This window comes from Haliotis asinina, chromosome 6, assembly GCF_037392515.1.
Source record: "Haliotis asinina isolate JCU_RB_2024 chromosome 6, JCU_Hal_asi_v2, whole genome shotgun sequence".
NCBI lineage: Eukaryota > Metazoa > Mollusca > Gastropoda > Lepetellida > Haliotidae > Haliotis > Haliotis asinina.
Window position 1 is genome coordinate 40897434 of NC_090285.1, and position 22052 is coordinate 40919485.

The 22052-nt window shown below is 39.3% G+C and overlaps 2 protein-coding genes across 2 annotated transcripts; both read left to right on the forward strand.

The window, feature by feature from the left end:
• Positions 1 to 117: 117 nt before the first annotated feature.
• Positions 118 to 18610, forward strand: LOC137287115 (uncharacterized). Its single transcript, XM_067819251.1, has 19 exons — positions 118 to 170; positions 3600 to 3638; positions 3966 to 4190; positions 5055 to 5242; positions 5923 to 6065; positions 6725 to 6916; positions 7842 to 8066; positions 8821 to 8936; positions 9633 to 9761; positions 10059 to 10318; positions 10931 to 11126; positions 11700 to 12264; positions 13450 to 13565; positions 13986 to 14116; positions 14447 to 14649; positions 15017 to 15113; positions 15519 to 15674; positions 15973 to 16049; positions 16560 to 18610. Exons 3-19 carry the CDS (start codon positions 4042 to 4044, stop codon positions 16617 to 16619), a joined length of 3003 nt encoding a protein of 1000 aa, XP_067675352.1. The 5' UTR covers positions 118 to 170; positions 3600 to 3638; positions 3966 to 4041; the 3' UTR covers positions 16620 to 18610.
• Positions 18611 to 19964: 1354 nt separating this feature from the next.
• On the forward strand, positions 19965 to 21779 carry LOC137287880 (uncharacterized). The gene is made up of 2 exons (XM_067820259.1): positions 19965 to 20297; positions 20721 to 21779. Exons 1-2 carry the CDS (start codon positions 19965 to 19967, stop codon positions 21777 to 21779), a joined length of 1392 nt encoding a protein of 463 aa, XP_067676360.1.
• The last annotated feature ends 273 nt before the right edge of the window (positions 21780 to 22052 follow it).

The window sequence follows — 22052 nt, forward strand, 5'->3', positions numbered from 1 at the left end:
AAAAAGGACCACAAATTGTGTACGATGTATTAACTGATACTGTATTACTTTGTGACATGGGATATTTGTCTAAGTGAATCTAGCTTCAGATTGGAAAATTCTTTCTGACGCGTAAATAATGTCTCCCTTGTGATGATATTCATCATGGCGGACCTCTCAACGTGCACTGTGTATGTGCCTGTTTGTTTATATTAACAACGCCGTTATTATGAGGTGAACCGTACGAGTGTATGGTGTCCATCTTGCGTTTTGCTATCATGTATCATTACAGTGTTTCTGTGTTAACGTATTTTATTTCATTTTGCGGAATTACACCTCTGAATTGACTTACTTAAAGATTGTTACATTATGTGAGCGCTTCAAGTAGAGGTTGACACTTAAATATGTTAACTCATGTTGATCAGCATAATGCTAAGGTCGCTAGATTCTGCTTGGTAAGTTTTTGTCTTTGATAACTGCATGTGAAAACTTTTTAATTACAAGCATCGGAAGGACGTTTACTTCATATGGGATCCACTTAAGCTGAATATGGGTCTTGTCACCACTACACATATGTACTGTATATATGTACCCCATGTCACAAAACATATACCTCAGGAAATTTCTGTACAAAGAAACCTATCCTGGCCAAAACCAGAATAGAACCAGGGGATGAGTCATATAAAAAAGCATGACATTCAATAGGTTTTCTGGCACTCGTGTTTCAAGTACAGGCAACAGTACAATTCCTGCAACATGTGCGAGGCTGGGCAAGGTGCACTCATGCTCTCAAAATTCATGCTCTCAAAACACTGACAATAGCAAGTCCACACCAGTTTGAAATCAAAGGGTCAGATTTTTTAAACTATGTTTCCAAGGTTTGTTGACACATCAGCATTGCAACAAACTTTTCCTGTCTTAATTCTGTCCACCCATTCCTGATAAACAAGGTGTTTAAGTCAACTACCATCAACTCTGCAAAATGTCCACATTTCCAATTTGGTGAAAAAAACGTCACACCCTTTAATTTCAAATACAAAACTATATGTAGTAAATGTTGTTGAACCACAAATATATTAATAGTCTTTTCTATTAGCACAGTGCTTTACAGAGGAATAATGTTTCATCTGGAATTATACTTCTTCTTGAACATCCAAGATCTTCGATTCAACATATGTTTTAGGTCTGCATACCTATAAGAAGAAAAAAACAGTTCATTAAACATCAAGACTAATGTACAATGTCAGTGTTGGCAAAATCAGTATCTTAACACTAAATTAATGAGACTGATTTAAGTTAGAGAGTCAAGATTATGAACTGCTACCCTTGTTTTGCATCAGTTAAGGTGAACTTAAGCTTGTAACATGTTTTCAGATATTCTAATCTTCAACCTGTATCACCAGTGTTGAAGATTCAATTTAGACAGTGCTTTAAAACTAAAGATACCATGTTTCAATCCTGAAGCAAATCTGATGCTGAATTGTTTCAGTGAATATAATGAAATGGGAGTTTGTAATCATGGTCCATAAAACAGAACAAATCTTAACATAGGTTAATATGAGAGCAATAGTCTGTTTCAAATTTTGAAAGCGAATACCTGCACCTTTAACGCATATTTAACCAATTTCATTGTTCACTTTAAACCTGAGTCAGTGAGTAGAGCATGCATGTTGTGATGCTGCAATGGGAAAAAAATACTTACTCTCTATACTCAGATCTGCATCATGTGTTTAAGTAAGTGCTATGACATCCACAAATGAATACTGCTGAATTCTGCTGAGATTAAAAAATCAATATAATATAGTCAGTTTTCAACTATTAGCCACAATGCCACAGTATATGTTCTAATATCAAGTTCGCCGATGACTTGGCACTAGTGGCACTCCCTACGGACAGTGAAGACGGGTACAGACAGGACATCAATAACTTAGTCACCTGGTGTCATGATAACTTCCTTGAGATTAATGTTGCGAAAACAAAGGAACGGGTAATTGATTTTAGGTCAAAGAGAAATGTGGACCATGTTGAACCCATTTGTTTTGAAGGCACTGTATCAGAACATAAGTATTTAGGGACTATCATCGACAACAAATTGAACTGGAACAAAAATACGGACTCTATCTACAAGAAGTGTCAACAGCAATTATACTTCATGAGGAAACTTAGATCTTTTAATGTCGATGTCAAACTGTTATCACTTTTTTATTCTTGTTATGTTCACTCTGTTTTATCGTTTGGTATTCAGTGCTGGTACGTATCCCTCTCCCTTAAAAACAAAAACAAACTGATGAAAGTTACCAACATCGCCTCGAAGATTGCAAACACCCCCCTTGTAAATCTATCTTCCTCAAATGAAACCCGTGCTCTGCCCCTTGCGCATAAGATTATCGCTGATGAAACACACCCATTAAACTCATACTATTCCCTTTTACCGTCTGGCCGCCGATTTTTTATTTTTACCTTGGCACAAATTCCTTTACTCCAAGTAGTATTAAACTTTTAAATAGCACCTGTGATAAATAGGTTATTACAGTACATATACCATTTTAGTTTCACAATATGATCTCAATTAATCATCTTAATGTCATAATTACTCACTTTTTATATTCATATTTATATTTATATGTGTGTTGTGTTCTTAACCGCTGTACATTTATTACTTCTGTGAGCAAGTGACTGTAAAAAGAATTCGCATTCCGGGTAATGAAGTCTTATCTTGGCTGTCACTTTTGGATAAAGACAGAGTAAATCTGGTTTATCATTGCTTAACGAAAATTCACAAAATGTTTTTAATGAAAATAGCATATGAATTTCAGAAGGTATTTTCCTACCTGATTAATTATCAGAGTACACACATTTTAACACTTTAAAATATATTAAGCATGTTAAATAAAATTATTCAATAAATGAGTTAATGACACGATCATTGTTAGCTGGACTCACACATCGAGTTATCTGCCCTTGGCAATACGCCCCACCCTCACACAAAACTACCTCACCCTCACACAAAACTATCTTAAATATGTATCCATGGCTATATTAGGTTAAAATTTGTTTTATTATGGAGAGGATTGATATGTGTTTATAATGAAAATACTCTAAAGCGTGCCATCAATTGATAAAACATATTTCAATAATCAGCAATATTTAAAAGGGTTGAAAAACTGTGTAAGAACAGAGCAAACCAACCTTTCTTTCCAACTGCACCAAAGTGGGAATATCTTCTGAAGGGACCAGTTGTTGCTTTTCACTCAAATACATCATGGAAAAAGCCAGAATGCGTAAAACAAGGACCCCTCCCACAACCAAAAATGGACCAGGTTTTCAGAAGTACTACAGAGTTATGCTCCTTGGCAACTCACTCGGTGTGGACTTGCTACTGACAACGAGGAGTTGCAATATACACACATGAAAAATTACTTTTCTTAATCTGACCTTGGAAGACTTTCTTAAGTGGATCTGAACTGTCATTCTGCTGTATGAGATATATATACAGTGATACATATACATATAGTGATAAGCATCAAGTTCTGTTATTTCCTATAATGCTTGGCATTATGCAGCATGTACTTCAAAATCGGGCAAACTAAACCAACAACAATAACCTTTTTTGGTTTCAGGCACTGGGCCAGGGACTCAGCTGCCATATAGGATACCAGGTACTGTTCTGTATTTTGATCTGAGCGAAGAAACGTATTTGTGGTACATGTGTGTCTGCACGAAAAACAAGCCCTTAACATATATGGACTGATGTTTAGTCACTGGCACAAGGTTATCTTTTCTGAAAATGTCCTCATGAAATGTCCAAAAAGGAGGTCAGTACAATTCTTATTTTACAGCTGAGGCAATCAACACTACACCAATTATTCCCAGCTTGAATTTGACCTTTTTTCATTTATTCACAAGGGTTTGTGAAACAGACAAAAACGTGCCAAGCATCCTTTGTATTTGGTACATGATGCTTATATTTCTTAACATTTTTTTAGATAAATGGATTCACACTCTTCCCGTCTGCATCACATGATGACATAGATAAGAGATGTAGCTGGACAGTGGTAAAAAATGGACCGTCACCACTACCACCTACCTGGCCACTACCCTAGTCAAAAGAGATATTCAGTCCGTCCCCTAGACTATCCAGAGCTTCAGGTTACCGGTGCAACACTCCTCAACACTGGACTACATGTGTACGAGACTGCTTATAAAGTCAGGTAAATCATTTACATAGCTTGCATCTCTGTATGATGTGAAATGATCCATCCCATCTGTGACTGCATATCTTGATTTGATTGAATGACTGTATTGCAATAGAATTAGAACCCCCCATTGTGATAGTGATGTCACTTGAATAATTATTCCTATAAAAAACTTTTACTTATTCATTTTCAAGGACATCAATGTCTCTTTTTGTCAGTCGTATTCTGATTCAGAAATTTTGTAGCCACTACACTCATACTGGAAACAGTGGCATTTTTCACATTACAAAGCTGATAAAAGAGCAGTGTACTTTTGAGGTTGACTAAATATGTATCAATGGACTTTGCATCAAGCCTTGAAGGCTTGTAAATGTTATCGCGAGTGGATCAGTCTGGGACGGCAGTCTACATGTAACAACATCTTTGCTTGATATTGTCAAATAATCATACAAATAAAATTGAAACACAGATCACAATCATGGTTATAATAATATGAATACATGACCAGTCTTATGAATAATATCCTCTTTCATAAGCATAAAAATATATCGTTATACATAAAACAGGTCATGTATTCAAGTTTGTCCAACTTCTAAGTGCCTTTCAAGAACTTAACAGCATTATGGTAACATCAAAGTTGATGAGGTTTAAAACAATGAATGTATGAGATTCCTTTTGATTACTCATGCTGCATATAGAATGTTGTCATCTGGCCAGACCAGTGTCTCATTGGTCTTATTTCCTACAGTTGCTTTCATGGAAGTGAGATCACATTTTAAGTGGGAGAAGCTTGTTAGAAAAGGGAATGCAGTGATTATACTGTATTGTGGTATTCAACATTATTTGTGTTTGACAATCTATTTGACTGTATGTTTCCAGACATGACCCAGATCATGAGAGTATCAAATCAGTGTTGGCAAGACTTGAGAACTACCAGAATCACCGTGGCCTCCCACCAGTGTGTGTGGTCTGTGAGTGTCAGAGGAACGTGCAGGCAGCAAGCAAAGCAAAGTCTGCTCTGATGGCTTTTGACAGCGGGAACAGCGACAGTGACAGTGATGATGAAGGTGAGACCTCAATACTCAAGATCCAACTGGGTTTCAAAATGTTAATAAACATGTAAGTCTGAAGTCTGGTCACCAGACCTTTGGGGCTTGATAGCCCAATTTGCCCCAGTGTCTTATACTTTCAGTAAATGAAATTAATGACACCCTCTTTTTCTGCTTATTTATGCTTCGTAGTTATTCCTGGGTTAGAATTAGTCTTCAGTAACCCATGTGTGGTAAGGGGCAACCAACAATATTGGATGGTCATGCTTGCCGACTTGGTTGACATGTCCTTATATCCCAGTTGCATAGTTCGATGTTTGTATTGTTGATCACTGGATTGTCTGGTCACTTGATTATTTACAAACCACTGCCATATAGATATAATATTGCTGAGTGTGGTATTAAATAACAAACAAACATCCATCATTATAGTTATGGTTTGAGAGGGAATATTTTCATGTTGACACCTTTCAATAGAATAGATGCCAATCATTGTATTGCTCTTTAAAAGAGTTAACCCATAGGGTGGTCTTGTCCAGCTCTTACACTTTGTGATAGCATGTCATTGTACCCTGATATCAATTGCCTGTACTGCCAATTCTCAGTTATTAACAATCTGCCATAATGTGACACAACATTTCACACTATGGAATCAAGCTACACACAAATATGTAATGATGTTGACCGCTCATTTTCAGATGCCCTGACAATTGACAACATGTTGAGGTTAATGGAGCGATATATGACTCGGGCAACGAGTGCCTCTCAGATGAAAACAATGGTTAGACTAATCAACAACCACACCATAACAGATTATATCACAGCAGAACAAGTCATGAAGGTATGTCATGGAATCACTGACTCTGATATTGTTAAAACACATCCATTGCAGGCGATAATAGTGCCTTGGGCGAGGTTTCAGTGATTGGAAATTTTAATTTAGATATACTTACTCAAAAGTATCATGATGTATTAATATACAAATGCCAATGTATGTATGACTCATGCTAAATATGAACTTGGCTGCTACATTAAATGCTTGAAATTTTCTCCCATCTCATTGTCCACCCTGACAACTGTGTTCTTAACAAAAAAATAGGTAAACATCCTGTGTCAGTGTATCACTGATACAGCTCAGTTTTTTGTAAAGGTGAACTGATACAAAATCAACAATGATTTGTCCTTACATTAGGTGGAATCCTTAATCCATAGCTTGCCATTAATCACTTCGACTGAAGGTCCCCAAATTGTTGTCAAAGTCATGTGTGTCATTACTGAATGTATATAGTCAGTAATGACATTGTACATATCTTAATCTCTTAACTTCATATCTCATTTTGTCCTATGGCAAGGTACTGAAATAGTCAGGATAGACATTCTGAAACTTGAGATGTATGTATGTGAAGTGAATTTTTAGGAAAGGTTGCTGAAATCTGGAGTTTGGTAACCTTTACTAAAGTCTAGAATGTCCTGACAAAACATGTTTTGCTTCTAATGCAGTTGCAAGCACTGTTACGTGGAACTAAACCAGAGCTACGAGAAGCAGGTCTGCTGTTGATAGAGCAGCTCTGTTGTAAGGAGGACAATGCTGTCATCATGGCTGAAGAGGAAATATTCAATGATCTTCTGACAGTTCTCTCATCACCTCACAGCATCAGGGTCCAGGTGGCTGCACTCAAGGCAGCAGAAAAGGTACATTATATATATCCGAATGGGGTTTTGGGGTAGCCTGATGGCTAAAGCGTTGACTTGTCATGCTGAAGACCTTGATTCAATAATTCACGTGGTACAATGTGTGAAGCCCATTTTTGGGGTCTCCTGCTATGATATTGCTGGTATATTGCAAAAAGTGGCATCTGACAGAGAGTCTGATGTTTCACTGATGTGGGCAAGGTTAAGAAACGTCAGGGAGAGACATGGGGTTCAGGGAGAAACACTGGGTTGAAGGAGAATCAGGGAAAGACACTGGGTTCTCAGAGAGATACATGATTCAGGGATTGATATTCTGGGAGAATCATACAAAAACTGGGCTCTGGGAGAAGGAGGGAGAGATGAAGGGCTCTGGGAGAATCACTGGATTAAGGCAAAATGAGGGACAGACACAGGGTTGAGGGTGAATCAGGGAAAGACACAGGGTTGAAGGAGAGATACAGGATTCAGATATTTTGGGATAAGAATGTTCTGGGAGAATTATGCAGAGACTGGGCTCTGGGAGAAGCAGGGAGTGATGGAGGTTCTGGGAGAATCAGTGAGAGACACTGGGCTGAGGGAGACACAGTGAGAGACATGTGGTTCTGGGAGAGATACATGATTCAGGGAGAGATGCTCTGGGAGACTCAGGGAGAGACACTGGGTTCAGGGAGAATCAGGGAGAGATGCAGGGTTCTGGGAGAAACAAGTAGAGACACTGGGTTCAAGAGGAGTTACACAGGTGTCTGGGGCAGAAATGGGGATCTTGGAGAATCAGGGAGAAACACTGTGTTCAGGGAGAATCAGGGAGAGACACTGGGTTGAGTGAGAGGTTGGGGTTGGGATGTCCAAAATGTGCAAATTCATGGCTTATAGTTCATTTATGTATAATGTTATAATTTGAACATGCAGTTGTCTCTGTTTGCAGCTGTTCTCTCATAGTCAAGTTGCTGACAAGCTGACAGAGGCTGTAGATGAAGTGTTGATGGCAGTGCTGTTGAGAGTTCTCTATAGTGATCACCCACTGGAGATGAAATATGCCAGTTGCTGTGTGCTTCGCACACTGTCAAAACATGAGAGCACTGCTGGACTTGTGGGTCAGGAACTTCTCTTCATTGTCAAAGAATTAAAGGAGAGCAGCTCTAAGATGAAGGTACACACATTTCATTATTGAAGTTCAATCAAAGACCTTGAAAATTTTGTCCAAAATGTTTGTTACTTGACTGCAGTCTGTAAAACAGTGATTGATTATGACCAATGTCAGCGTACAATATAAGTTATCACATTGTGTCGATGGAAATATGGGGTTTTATCAGTCCCGAGTAAGGAATACAACCTTACGAGGGACTGATAAAACCCCATATTTCCCTGGACACAATGTGATAAAGCATTTATCTAGCTGAATGTTTTCACTACATCAAAACAAAACAACACACAACACAACACGTTTCATTGCTGCCATGTTGACACCAGCTGATCATTTGACCTCAATGCACCAAACGTAACTAAAGGCTTGTTGATGCACGCTTTTCTCACTTCGCGTCATCACCAAGGCGTAGCAGGGTGATATGACTTTCGTAGCGGGAGTACATGACTTTTATACTCCCGCTCGCGGATCATGATGGATGTACATGGTGTTTTATCAGAGTCACGTGGACCAATCAAAACTCGACATTCTTACATGAGGCTAGATAATGGTTTATGACCTTCACTGAAACAAGTCAGTGAGACTGACAACCCTACCCATTTGGTTATCCCAACAAGCATAGGCTGCTTGAAAATGCTAAAGTTAATGGAGTTTGTGTTTGAAGGTTTTTACTGCATGGATAAACATTCATTCTTGACCCTCTCACACATTTCCATGGTACATGAGATAATCTCATTGATCTATTCCTCTTATCTTTCAGGAAGTATTTGTAGAGATTGTGATTAACCTTTATCGTCAAACTGATGTCATTTACCCAGATATGATTGATAAGAATATCATCAGATCAACCACATCGATGATTGTCGACGGACCATGGTAATGTAACATTTTAGATTCATGTTACTGATATTACTAAAGAATAACTAATATATGTTCATGAACTCTAGACAGCTATAATTATTTGCCTTGTGTCTGCAGGTTTCAAGGATGTTGTTCTTTATGTGATTATTCTACAAATGGGTGAATGTCAAGTCTTTTTATTGCCTTCATAAAACTTTCATAACCGTAAATTATTTGAAAACAATGTGTTATGGCTGATAGGATGCATTGTGTCATATAGAATAGTTTTTGTTGAATTAATAATAATAACGGATCTCGTTTGGAGAGAGCTAATTTCCAAGAGGACTCTTTGCGCATTTTCTCACAAATTGGATGGAAAAGTACACATTAAGGGAAAACTTGTTTAAATAAGAATGTTTTTTAAATCAGTCCTGAATTAACTTAGTGAAGGGGAATTGTGGAGTTCATTTGGAAGAGCATTCCAAACTGAGGGCGCACTGTATTTGAATTCAGTCTTTGTGATTCCCTTTAAGAAATCATTCAAAAGCATCATATGTTCTATGTCCTGTTATGCTGCCATTATTGTTGTTATTACAATTCTGACCAGAACAGTGTGTGTACAAAGTCTTTTTGTGAGACCCATACATTTGTGTTGAATCTCCTACAACCAAATTGTTCCAGGCAGAGGCCCTAGTGTCATTATATAAGTGGTCATGTCGGCATGTGTTGTAGTGGTGTGCAACGGCAAGCTCTCTACTTGGTATGTTGTTTGGTTGAGGATGAAGCTGAAATAGCCAGCGTGATAAGTAACAAGGATCTGATGCTGTACGTGATGCAGCTGATGAGAGACTCCAAATGTAGGTGAGTCATCTGAAAACAAGTCATCAGTAATTTATGCTTAAAGAGAGTTTGATGGCCAAAATGGCTGTTGATAATACATTGTGAGTGGATAATATTATTCTATGGTAACTTTTGACAAGGCTCATATGATTGGCTTTGAGAAGTGATATAAAGCCACTGGTCGTTTATTTTCTGAGAGTATTAAAGTATTCAGTGGGGTAAGCAGTCAGAAATATACAATGTATTTCTGAGAGACTATATACCCCTTTTTTCCAATGGTAAATGATCTGACCCTGAAATGAAGGATGTTCTGTCCAGGAAAGTTCGGGAGGTTGCAGGGAAGATAGTACAGACAATGTGTGGGTGTCGTAAAGGGTCACTAGCCCGCACAGTGATGGAACACTTCACAGCATTCCTGCACCCAGAGGAAGATGACATCCATCAAGCTGGGGACACAACAGCACGTGGATCAGCCAAAATTGTCTACCCAGTGAGAGTAAAACACCAGGCTGAGGCACGAAACTGGCAGTCATTTGATGAGTTCCTGGCCCTTATTGGGAAGCTTATAACTAAACATGGTGAGCTTTATGATTGTGTTATTTCTGTCTGAGTGTTTCGCAAGGTGCTATCTACTTTGTAGTTACTGGTATGAGTTTCGTGTGTGTGTGAAAACTGATGAAACTGTTGATGCATTGCAAGTGGCAATGTATCATGGACATGTTAAAAGGTTGACATGGATGCTACACAGGTCTTTGGAAACAATCAATAGACCTTTGAAATTATATGAAACAGAAATGTTGATCAGTTTACTGTTGTTTTGGTCCTAAATATCCTCTTTAGTGCAGAAACATGTACATTGAAGAGTGTCATGTGACAAACTATGGGAATACTATCTATAGATGCTTAATAGTTATTAACTAAAATTATGGTAAATATGTTGAAGATGTAGTTTCTCTGAATAGCTACACCTACTGTATGAGGGACCATATTGAATCAAGTTGTCAGATTTTGGGTCAGCATGTCCCATAGTGTGGACTGTTGCTCATAACAGCAATCACTTGTCCACACTTGATTATTAACAGGCTACTGTCATGTACACGTAGGTGGAATGTTAAAGGATACAATGTGTGAAAAAGATGTTGATGATTGAGTGTTGAATTAAGAGCAGGACGTGACGCTGTTGTTTCCAGCAATGATAAAACAGGATCCATTGAGCAAGCAGCTGATGATTGATGACAACCCAACCACAGAGTGGAACTGTCACCAACTGGGTTACCTAGCAGCACTGGTTGCCATAGTAACCAAACTCACCCAGTGGCCTGTTGAACGGTCAAAGACTGTTCAGAAATTAGATCCTTCAGACTTGACAGATGATGAAAACCTGAGGTGAGGTCATGTCTGAATTTACATTAGACTGTAAACTCTGTAAAGGATGCATTACATTGCACTTTACTGGTACATTCCTGGAGAAAAATAACACAATTCTCATTTCATCTATTTTCATTATATGGCAGAAGTTGGCTGCATGGTTCAAAACATGTTTCTCTTTGAAATCTTAACATCAACTTAGGCCATAAGCATCCATATCACTATGTTTACACTGAAATTGATCAGAGAAAGTGAAGAAATCTAGCTCTTAACACTTGACCCCATCAATACCACCCAGATTAGATAGTAGGAGGCAAAGTATTGCTGTGTGAAGTGTTGTGTGCCGCAAAGGTTTATAGTAGGTTTGTTCATTTCATTTATGAACAGGTTATATTTTTCAGTATGTTCCATAAATAATAGTCAGTTTGCTTTTATGTCTTCTTCATTACATGGACATCTGCATTTCTTGAATGACTCTGTTTTCTTGTTGATCATTTTTTTATACTGTTTTCATATCATATAGTTCACTCATTCAGCTTCAGAATTAATCTGAATAGAGGAGGTTCTTACAGCACAATATTTTCATTTCAGAAACAAACTGAAAGGTGTAAATCGACAGATTACAGCTGAAGTTTGGACAACTTGTGGCCGTCAAGTTGCTGTTCTACTTTCCAAATTTGCAGAAAAAGTTCAAATTCGATGCAATCCCTTGTCAGCCCGTCCCGGTTCCCGGCAATCCATGCGATGCCCTTCACCCATGTCTGGTCGGAGGAGCAAGACTCCTCGAGGGGACATCTTGAGTGATTCAGAAGTCAATCTCGTGAAAAGTCTCCTGGAATTTTTCCTGTTCATTTCTGTGGCTACATGCACAAACAAGAAATTCATGAAAAACAGTGACATTGTTATAGAGAAGCCAGAAAGAGAGTCTGTTCAACGTTCTAGGGAAGGATTGTGGGTAATGGAGAATCCCCACCTTACACATAGTATAGAACGACAGTCGATGACAGATACAATGGAGATGATGGAGAGAAGACAGCAGGAGCTAGCAGAAAAAGAAGCCAGTGCAGATCGGAGGTTGCTACGGAAAGGCCTGTACGAAGAAGACCTCTTCAGATTTGTCTCTCCATTTGTTACATTTGAGAATGAAGATTTGAGGGTGAGTCTACCTCTGTTTGGATGGATGATGATCATATTGTAGTGTTTTAAAACTTTAAGGGGTGATGGGATAGCTTTCTGGTTAAATCTTCAGCTCAACACATCAAAATCTCATCTTATGTGTAAGTGCCATTTCTGGTGTCCCCTATGGGGACATTGTTGGAGACTGGAAGGAGACATTCCACCTTTGTTTGATATCAACAACATAATAACTTGGGCATTAAGATGGTATTGTCTGGGTTGCCAATGCATGTCTTTGGTTTCTAGAAATAACTTAACTCATCCAGTATTTCTTAAAGCAGACTCCAACATAAAGACTTGACCTTTTAGCTGGGTACACACTTCACACATAGAAACCATGTTGAGAATTGAACATGGGCCTTCAGAATGATAGACAATTGCACTAACCACTGAGCTAATTTTCCCCATATTCCAAGTATGATTACATATGTGTTTAGCATACAGTGATGGTCCTTGGATCCAAGTGTTTCCCTGACAGTGAGATATTCAGACAACTGTTATTGTTATAGAATATTTATATAGCTCACATATCCATGCAACTTGTGCTTGTTCAAGGCACTGGTATTTGTTGCCCTCAATCATTGGATGTCAATCTCAGCGTCACATTGTATTATGACTCTCAACTCCCTTGGGAGTATACAGCTCTTGCTGCCACTAGGTGCACCAAGTTTATTGTGGCTCTCTCATCCTAACGAGGTACCCAGTTCACAGCTGGTGGACTGGGTCACATAATCACAGTACTTTGTCCAAGTTTACTGCATGTTGCTGTAGCCGCAACTAGGTGTTTGCACATATATTCATGTGGCCACCATCTGGTCATATACCAATGGATTCGGGAGTTCTTTTAAGTGCACAGGGATGTGTACTGTACCCTAGGGGTTGTGAATGGAAAGAGTATGTGCACAAAGTTGACTCCAACGTTTTCACACCCGGTCACAGGTAGTTGGGTTCGATACCAACAAATCAGCATAGTTGCATCACACGTCTGGTGCTTGAGCCAGCTCGCACACCACACCCCAGAACATGAGCTGACAAATGATGCTCATACCATTATCCACTTTGTGTATCTTGTAGCTAAGTCCGTGTCAAAACTGAATGATACTGGCTGTGAAGCATCCTTTATTCACTACGTGTGTTCATAGCCTGTGTTATTGTTACCCTCCAGGAGACTGCAGCCATGATCTTGAGATGTGGTATTCAGCCTCTCGATGAGAAGCTGGTGACTTCAGACCTCCAGACATCAAACACTGGACCGGCAAATGTCTACAAGCCTAGGCTCAGGTCAGACATTACTTTGTAATATGGTATGAGAAGACTGACCATTTGTCTCTTTGGAACAGATTGTATTATACCACCAGTTATAAAAAGGAGCTTATAGCTATGGTGTACAGAACTATTTGATTGTAACATATTGAGATATATGTTAAGGATTTACACGTTCTTTAATATTTACAATACAGCATTTCTGGGCCACTTCTTGCCCCTTTATTAGGTCAATGACAGAATATGATTACAAGCAAAATATTTTTGTAATGAAAACAATGATAGGTAAATACACATATGAAAACACTTATCAAAGCCTGTACAGTGATTAAGGGGAACATGGGAAACCTGTACATTGTATGACTGTACCTTTGTATTCACTGATGTATTGATTGTACCTGTAGATTGACTGACTATTGTTTTACTGTTTTGATACAGACCCCAGTCTGCCAAGACGCACAAGGAGCGTGACAGGAAGGTGAACACGGCGCTGTATAGAATGTCGCCAGATGTGGCAGGCATGATGAGGACAGCCATAGGGTCTCGACCCTCATCAGCTGATACCTACAGTAAGTACAACTTGTACAACATACAAAGAAAAACAAAGAAACTTGTGTATAGGAAATACGCCTCTTCTTTCATGATCCTGTATAACTATATTGTTTAGTAACCACATTTCTATGATGTTTGCAAACATTGTCATAAATTTCAAACTTTTCACTTGACATTTGACCATCATGCCCTCAGTGATATGAATCTTATACAGATACTGAGAAGCTTTGTCTTGTATTTATATGTTTATATTTCACAAATAAGATTTTAGGCTGCCAAATATTGTGTTGATACATAATAATATTTTTTCATATCCTGGCACAACTGTGTTCTTGTATGTGATTTAGATGTGAGTCAGAGGAACAGATCAGTATCTAAGTTTGGACGTGGTCAGCCAACAATTGATCTCACCCAGCCAATTGCCCAGCAGTGTCGCAAGGTGACAGTGGACAACTGTGGCAGTCAACTCTTGCAGGGACTGTTCAGCAAGTCCAGAGATGTGCGGAAGAGTTGTCTCCTCTTGATCCATGACCTTGTCAATCATGGAAATGTAAGTCTTCCTGTTAATAAACTTCCACATTAACACATCACCAGCATGAAAACATTTCATGTCAGCTGTACACACCATGCTTTTTGGAAAAGGAAATGATTGGACATTTATTTATCAAACATTTCTAACAGATAATGGAAACCAGTGCACTATATTTTTTAACTTTTAACTAAATGAAAAACAGGCTACACCTCATATGTTTTAGTATGCAGCAGTATCCATACATCATATACTATGCAAAAAAAGCCTATCCCAATCTTTCATGGCATTGTTGTTAATCTGTTGTGGCAGTTGTGTTAAATGACAACTTCTTTTGAGTAGTATATATTGTTGAATGCCATGTTGATGCAGTATCTATCATCGCCAGGTGGAAACTCACATGCAACTGTCAGAGCTGGGGTGTATCCCTCGCCTTATTGACTTCCTTCGCATCAATGAAGACGACGAGATGCTCGAGATTATTGGTGAGACGTGATGATTGCTGTGTGAAGCTGTTGATTTAGTGTGCCATCAGTTGGTAAACCACACAATATAGTGACTTAATACTAAAAAATTGCAGCTTGTGTTTCTGATAATGGTAAAAAATTATCACTTGATATGCAGAGTTCAGCCATTTTTGTTCCATCAAGGGAATAAGCATTAATCTTGTAGTTTGTGGCTTCAGTGTAGAATAGGACCACACAAGATATTGAGATGGAGATGTTAAGAATGACAATAAGTAACTGCATAGAAAAGAGACTATGACTGATCAGTATGCACCACAGGAAGCTCAGCAAAACAGTAGATTAGTGTGATGTTAATGTCATGGGGTATGAAAGTTGTAACTCACAAAAAACATCCAGTCATCATACACTGACATCTACTGACAGCTATCATCCTGACGAGGATGCTGATTACTAGCGACTACCGCCTGAAGCAGCTATTCAACCGCCATGGTGGGGCCAACCTGCTGCTGTCCATGTCTCAGAACTGCAGTGGGGTGCTGAAAGAGGAGATCAAATCTACCTTGACAGCTCTCACACAAGGTGGGTGCTGGTGTGGGGTTAATAATGTGTCTATGTTGGAGAACTGCAACAGGGTATTGTTATGATTACACAATGGCATTTAGAATGTAATCAAATGTAACATATGTTGGATGTGGGATTACACTTTCTTAGTAAAGTACAAAAGTAGTACTTATTTTTGAGTATGAGCATACTTGTAACAAACAATGTCATTATTTGAAGTGTCAGTTAACACTCTCGTACTTTATTAAGATCATAGTTTCAGACCCCACAAACTTTCAATCATGTTTTCTTATACATCTGACAATGTATGTAACAGGTATGTCCCATCAGAGACCAAGTTCAGCACCATCTCAACGTCCTGGTGAAGTGAAGGAGCCAGACATTTGGGATAATGTGAGTACACAGGGGATACACAGCAGAAATACCAATAAGTCACTGTATTGCGATCATTAATGAAAATCACTATTTGCTCATAGATGACAGTTGTGTTGTTTATGTGTGGTCAAGAAACCGTGGCTCAGTATCTCAGTTCCATAGTGCTATGTAATAAGTGAAGACAGCATAAGACCATAAAGATTCATGTTAGAATTCATCCTCAGCAAACCATGGTTGTTGTAAGAGGTGACAAAGGAATCACTGTTTAGGCTCACTGATTAGGTAAACATGTCATCATATCCCAACTGCATAGGTCGATGTTTATGCTGTTGATCACTGTCTGGTCCAGACTTGATTTACCACAGACCACCGGCATATACTGGAAATATTTCAGTGTGGCGTTAAAGACACAAAACCAAAACAGCATAAGTCAAGACAAGTACCTGTACACTGACATGTCCATACACAATGCTGTATTACCAACTCCCCTGTGGTAGTGGTGTTGTGACCATGTACCTCATGTTTCAGATAATGGAGAGGTGGCATTACGAGGACAAGGTGGTGCAAGTCTTTCAGAAGTGGATGTAGAGGATGAAGAATCTCATGGTTACCTGGACTGTTCAATGTAATCAGTTGCCTTGGCAATACAACTCTATAGTGCTGTCGACACCAAGTTGAGAACTTCCAGTTTAAAATTTGACTATTCATTTATTATAACTTCCAAAATATATGACAGTGGTCTGGGATTTTGTTAACTTTATGTGTTCCTTTATAGTTATGTATATGTACAGCATTATGAACACATGGTGTTTGGTACATTCTGTTTGGCAAGAGTTACTATCTCACCATTAGCATCCATAACAAGAATCCTAAACCATCTGCATCCTGATGGAAACTACCTCTCATTAAAAATGGCCACCAAACATCATGGGAATCCTTTTTGTTGACACTTAATATACACAGATGTCTTCAACAGTTTATTTTAAGAAAATAATTAGACAAAATAACTGCCTTCTGTATCACCTTTCTAGAAAGTTTGTCTGAAAGCCAATAGTTTAATTTATTGCAACCAAATGGTGAAGGGATGTCCCAAATAGAAATGGATTTTAACAGAGAGAAATGAATAATATTCACATTTAAATAAAAATCTGATAAGAAAGAATCGTTAAAGAAATCCACTCATACCTGTGATATTTCCTCTGATGTGAAAAGGTGAATAATACTTACATTTTCAGGAGTTGATATTGGGGTGGTCTGATTTTCACCATGTTGAAAATACATTAAGTATTACCCCAAATCCAGACATATGATGTGATATACTTCTGAACGTTACATTTTAATGTATGGATAGATTTTGTCATATTTGTTTGACCTATTTGTGCCCTGAGAGACTTATCACCAAAACAGTAACAAGCCTGTATGAGAAAGTTCAAGTTGTTTTTCTACAAGTCAACTACAGACATGATGGAGATAGTAGTGTGTTATGCTCACATTTAACAGGTCCTGACTACGCATATTTAGTGGAGATTGTTATCAAGGTGATACTCTGTGATTGTGATATTATAGATCTGTTGATCATGTTATTAATTATTCTTACAATTGTTGATCTCAACACTTAGTGGTAGTCATCAAGTTTAGAAGCTTTACTCCAGTGTTAACAACTGAGACTAGATTGCTTCCATGTTGATACTCTATTGTTGCTGTTCCTTTTTACATTTTAGCTTTAATACTAACTTATGACATAGTGGCTTATTTTATAACAGTTCTATTTTTACAAATCATTTATGTTTTGTTCCTTTTGGAACTAAGTGATGATTTTTTATGAAATATGAATTCTGCAAATATTGTTCTTATGCAAACCTTTGATTAATTGTCAATAGTCTTGCCTAAATAAAATGTGCCTTAGTCATTTTGTAATATTTTAGGCAAGATATTGAGTCCCAGAAGTCCCAGTTTTACACACACATCTGTTTTGAAGTTGATCGAGGGGATCTTCGTCAACCCTTCTGACTAGACTGCTATTTATGTTCAGAGACTGGTCATTTATTGGATGAGAGAAATGTGGTAGACATATTACATCCATGAAAACTCAACAACACCTCTTCTAGATCACTCCCAATACAAATGATAATCAGTGACATGAAGGAAATGATCCAAATAATTGTGAATCTTATCACTGTTTTTGTCCCTGCACAGAAAGAAGAGAATGAAAGGGTAAACTCAGCATTATGAGAACTTCAAAATTAGTGATTGTCATTTTATCATTTTGAATCAGTTGACTGGAGAGCAGTGTTAAAACATCTGTTGGTCTAAACATGTAACATATATTGGTCATGATTTTCACAGTATATCCAAATTACTGAAACTGTTAAACAAAACATTGTTACTTCTGTTTCTTTGACTGAAACTTCTGCCTGTACAGTGATGAATTATGTCATTAAACTTTTTTTTGTAAACATGTACTTTTTGTTAAAAAAAACATTGAACCACAATCACTTGACTTTGCTCAAATTCCTCATGTCTTAAATTTGTGTCCTTACCGGTTAAACAGAAATAAATTATAGTAGAGTCATCATGTACATCTGTGTTTGTTATGTATCTGAAGAAACAGAGAATCCTGAGGTGTCTGTCATGGCAGGCAAGGCTCCCAACTGTGAAAGAGATAATAAAATAACCATGTAACACCACTGAGCCAAATGACAGCCTGTGCAACTCTTTGAACAGAAGCACTAACATGGAACAGCAGTTGTTGCATGCTTTCACTGCTCTTACTCACTTTGGATTAGTGAATCCAACTATCCAACTGCTGGGACTCATCATCCTTTGCAAAATTTGACACCCTTCTTTTAGCCTAACTGTAGAGTTCAAAGTGTCCCCATTCTTGCAGTGAGTGAGTTAGTCTGGTTTTATGCCACATTTGCAGCAGTATCATGACTAGGGAGACAAGAAACACACTTCACACATTGTACACTTGTGGGGTCCTGAACACTTTAACCATTTGGCTCCCCCACCACCCTCCATCTTTGTAATATCTTACAAATTAATGTTCCTGGCACCCATATTACAGATACCACAGATGCCCCAAGGTGATGCAGAATGATGGTTTCCAATGCTAAACGCTGAAACCTCAATTGCCAAATGCACAACCCTGTTGCCTTTGTTCCATAACAAACGTGGATCTGGTGGACAAAATGCCTGCAACATATTCAGCAAACACACAGTATGCGTCAGGACAAGTATAAAATATCAATTTTATTAAGAAAATTACATATTTATATGTGTCATCAAATTACAATTCAAAAGTGCTAAAATAACTTCACATATTCAAATACATATACAGTCAAATCCCACTGAATCGAATGTCAGCCTCTCAAATAACTTGAAGTACCTGTTAAAGATATCATCATTTGATTTCCAGTCACACAAATTTGTCTCATAAATACATACAATGACTTGAGAAAGAAATTTGGTCCCATCAGACTCAAACAACAGTAATCTTGTATACATAAGCCAAAGTCAGTAAATGAGAAGTTAATTGGTGTTGGTAACTGACCCAATTAACAAACCAGCGTGGCTCACACCTTTCCAACATTGACGAGTGAGTTCAAAAGGCAGGTTATTGATCTTACGGTCCACTACAGGAATGCATCTTTTTTTCTACCCCTATAGATATACCTATTGTTACGATGTTAGATCTGAATAATGAATGCTCCCTCGATACAAGGATTCAACGAATGCTCCCGGCATCCCAGCATGCCTTGTTCTATATCAAGATGGCGACAATATTAAACGTTGAAACTCACCTGCTAGTTTTTATTTAAAGTATACCAGACGAAGCATGGTGTCAGAAGTGACCAAATGTGGTCGGCAGTGAGTAATAGAATACAAATGAACTATTGACAGGTCAGCGAGCGCCATATTACCGTGATAACGATGGCAGATGAAGATCACGGTGAAGAGGAGCAGGGAGCACATGGCGAAGCACATGGCCATGTGGGGAGACGCATGAACGTGCCCCTACCTGCAAAACTGGAGCTAAAAGGTAACCTGGCTACAAACTGGAGAAAGTTTCGTAGGATGTGGAACAACTACGTAATTGTAACACGTTTAAACAATGAAGATAATCAGTTCCAAACCGCTACCCTGTTGACTTGCATAGGAAGTGACGCCCTTGACATTTATGATGGCCTAGCATTTGAAGATGAAGATGAAAGAAATGATATTGAGGCAGTACTACAGAGGTTTGAGGAATTTTGTCTAGGAGAGGTAAATGAAACCTATGAATCATATGTCTTTCATAAGAGATATCAGCAAGCAAATGAAAACATTGATGTATACCTCGCACATTTGAGAAAATTGATCAGATCCTGCAACTATGGGAACATGGAGGCAAGGTTATTGAAGGACCAAATTGTTGTTGGTGTCAAAGATGAGTCGGGAGTCTTACACTTTACCGGGCGCACTTTTTCTGTTTTTTTACCTGGCGCTGCGGGGGTTCGAACGAGCTCTGCGGGAGTCAGCGGATTCCAGACGGTAGCTAATTAGTCGTCTAATTAGTCGGACACAGTACCTCGGGACCACCGGTGCGATCACAGTTACCTAGTGCTCGTTTACCGTGTCATTAACACAGTAGCTCTGCGCATGCGCAGAAAAAGAAAAATAAGTTTTTCTTTTTCTGCGCATGCGCAGAGCTTAGGTCCCGCCTCCCCATTCATCAACTTGAGAAGCCACACCTCGGTATTGTCTTCGAAGATGGCGCTTATCCAATCGTGTGAAGCTATGGTGTACAACGATGTTTATCGTCTCACGTTTGATTCGTCAATGCTCGTTGACTGGCTTACTGCCCGAGGGATCATCGGCAATTTTGCTGGAGCCTGTCCCCGTTGTGGCACTGGTGAATTGACGAGGAAGAAAGATCCCAGCTACGGACGAGACGGGCTAGTATGGCGCTGTCGGGTGAAGAGCTGCGGTCAGAAAGTTTCCATCAGGGAGGGGAGCTGGTTTTCCGGATCCCATTTGACGATGTGCCAGATTATGAAACATCTCTATTACTGGGTGTACAAGACCCCCCTGCATGTGATCCAGCACGAGCTCAAAGTGGGATCGAACAGTACCCTGGTCGATTGGAACATGTTCTGCCGCGAGGTGTGCATGTCCGTGATTGAGTCAGACAGCGAGCAGATTGGCGGCCCTGGAACCACGGTGGAGATTGACGAGTCAAAGTTTGGCAAGAGGAAGTACCACCGTGGGAAAAGGGTCGATGGAGTGTGGGTTCTTGGTGGAATCGAGCGAGAGAGTCGGCAAGTGTTTCTAACGTCATTGCCAGACCGAAGTGCGGACACTCTGATCCCAATTATCGAGAAGTACGTGGCCAAAGGCACTACAATCATCACCGACTGTTGGAAGGCGTACTCCAAGCTTGGACAACTTGGCTACACCCACCTCACTGTCAACCATTCGGAGCACTTCAAGGACCCGGAGACTGGCGCCCACACCAATACCATCGAGTCCACCTGGCGTGCGGTAAAAAATACTGGTCTCCCTGCGTCCGGTACCACGAAAGCTCTCTATGATTCATACTTCGTGGAGTATATATTTCGAAAGAAATATTTATCCGGGGCGGAGGACAAATATCTCGCCTTTCTGGAAGCAGTGAAGAAAGTGTACACTCCGAACATGGATCGTGTCATTGAGAGACTGGAGACCAAGCCCAGCTTGGAACGCCAACCCCTCAAAGTGAAGAACTGAGGATCTTCCGACGTGTTTCGGCAAAACCCAAAACCCAAACAGCCAAGACAGCACGAAACACGTCTGCAGTGTCCTTAGGGAAACCAAGCTGCACTGATGAGTCCTGGTGGGACGAAACGTGTTACTGTAAGCCAACCCTACCCCTAAAGCTTGCTAACCCTAAGGACCCATGAGTGCGTGTTTGACCCAGGGGGGGGGGTCCCTAACCCTAAGGACCCATGAGTGCGTGTTTGACCTAGGGGGGGTCCCTAACCCTAAGGACCCAGGAGGGGG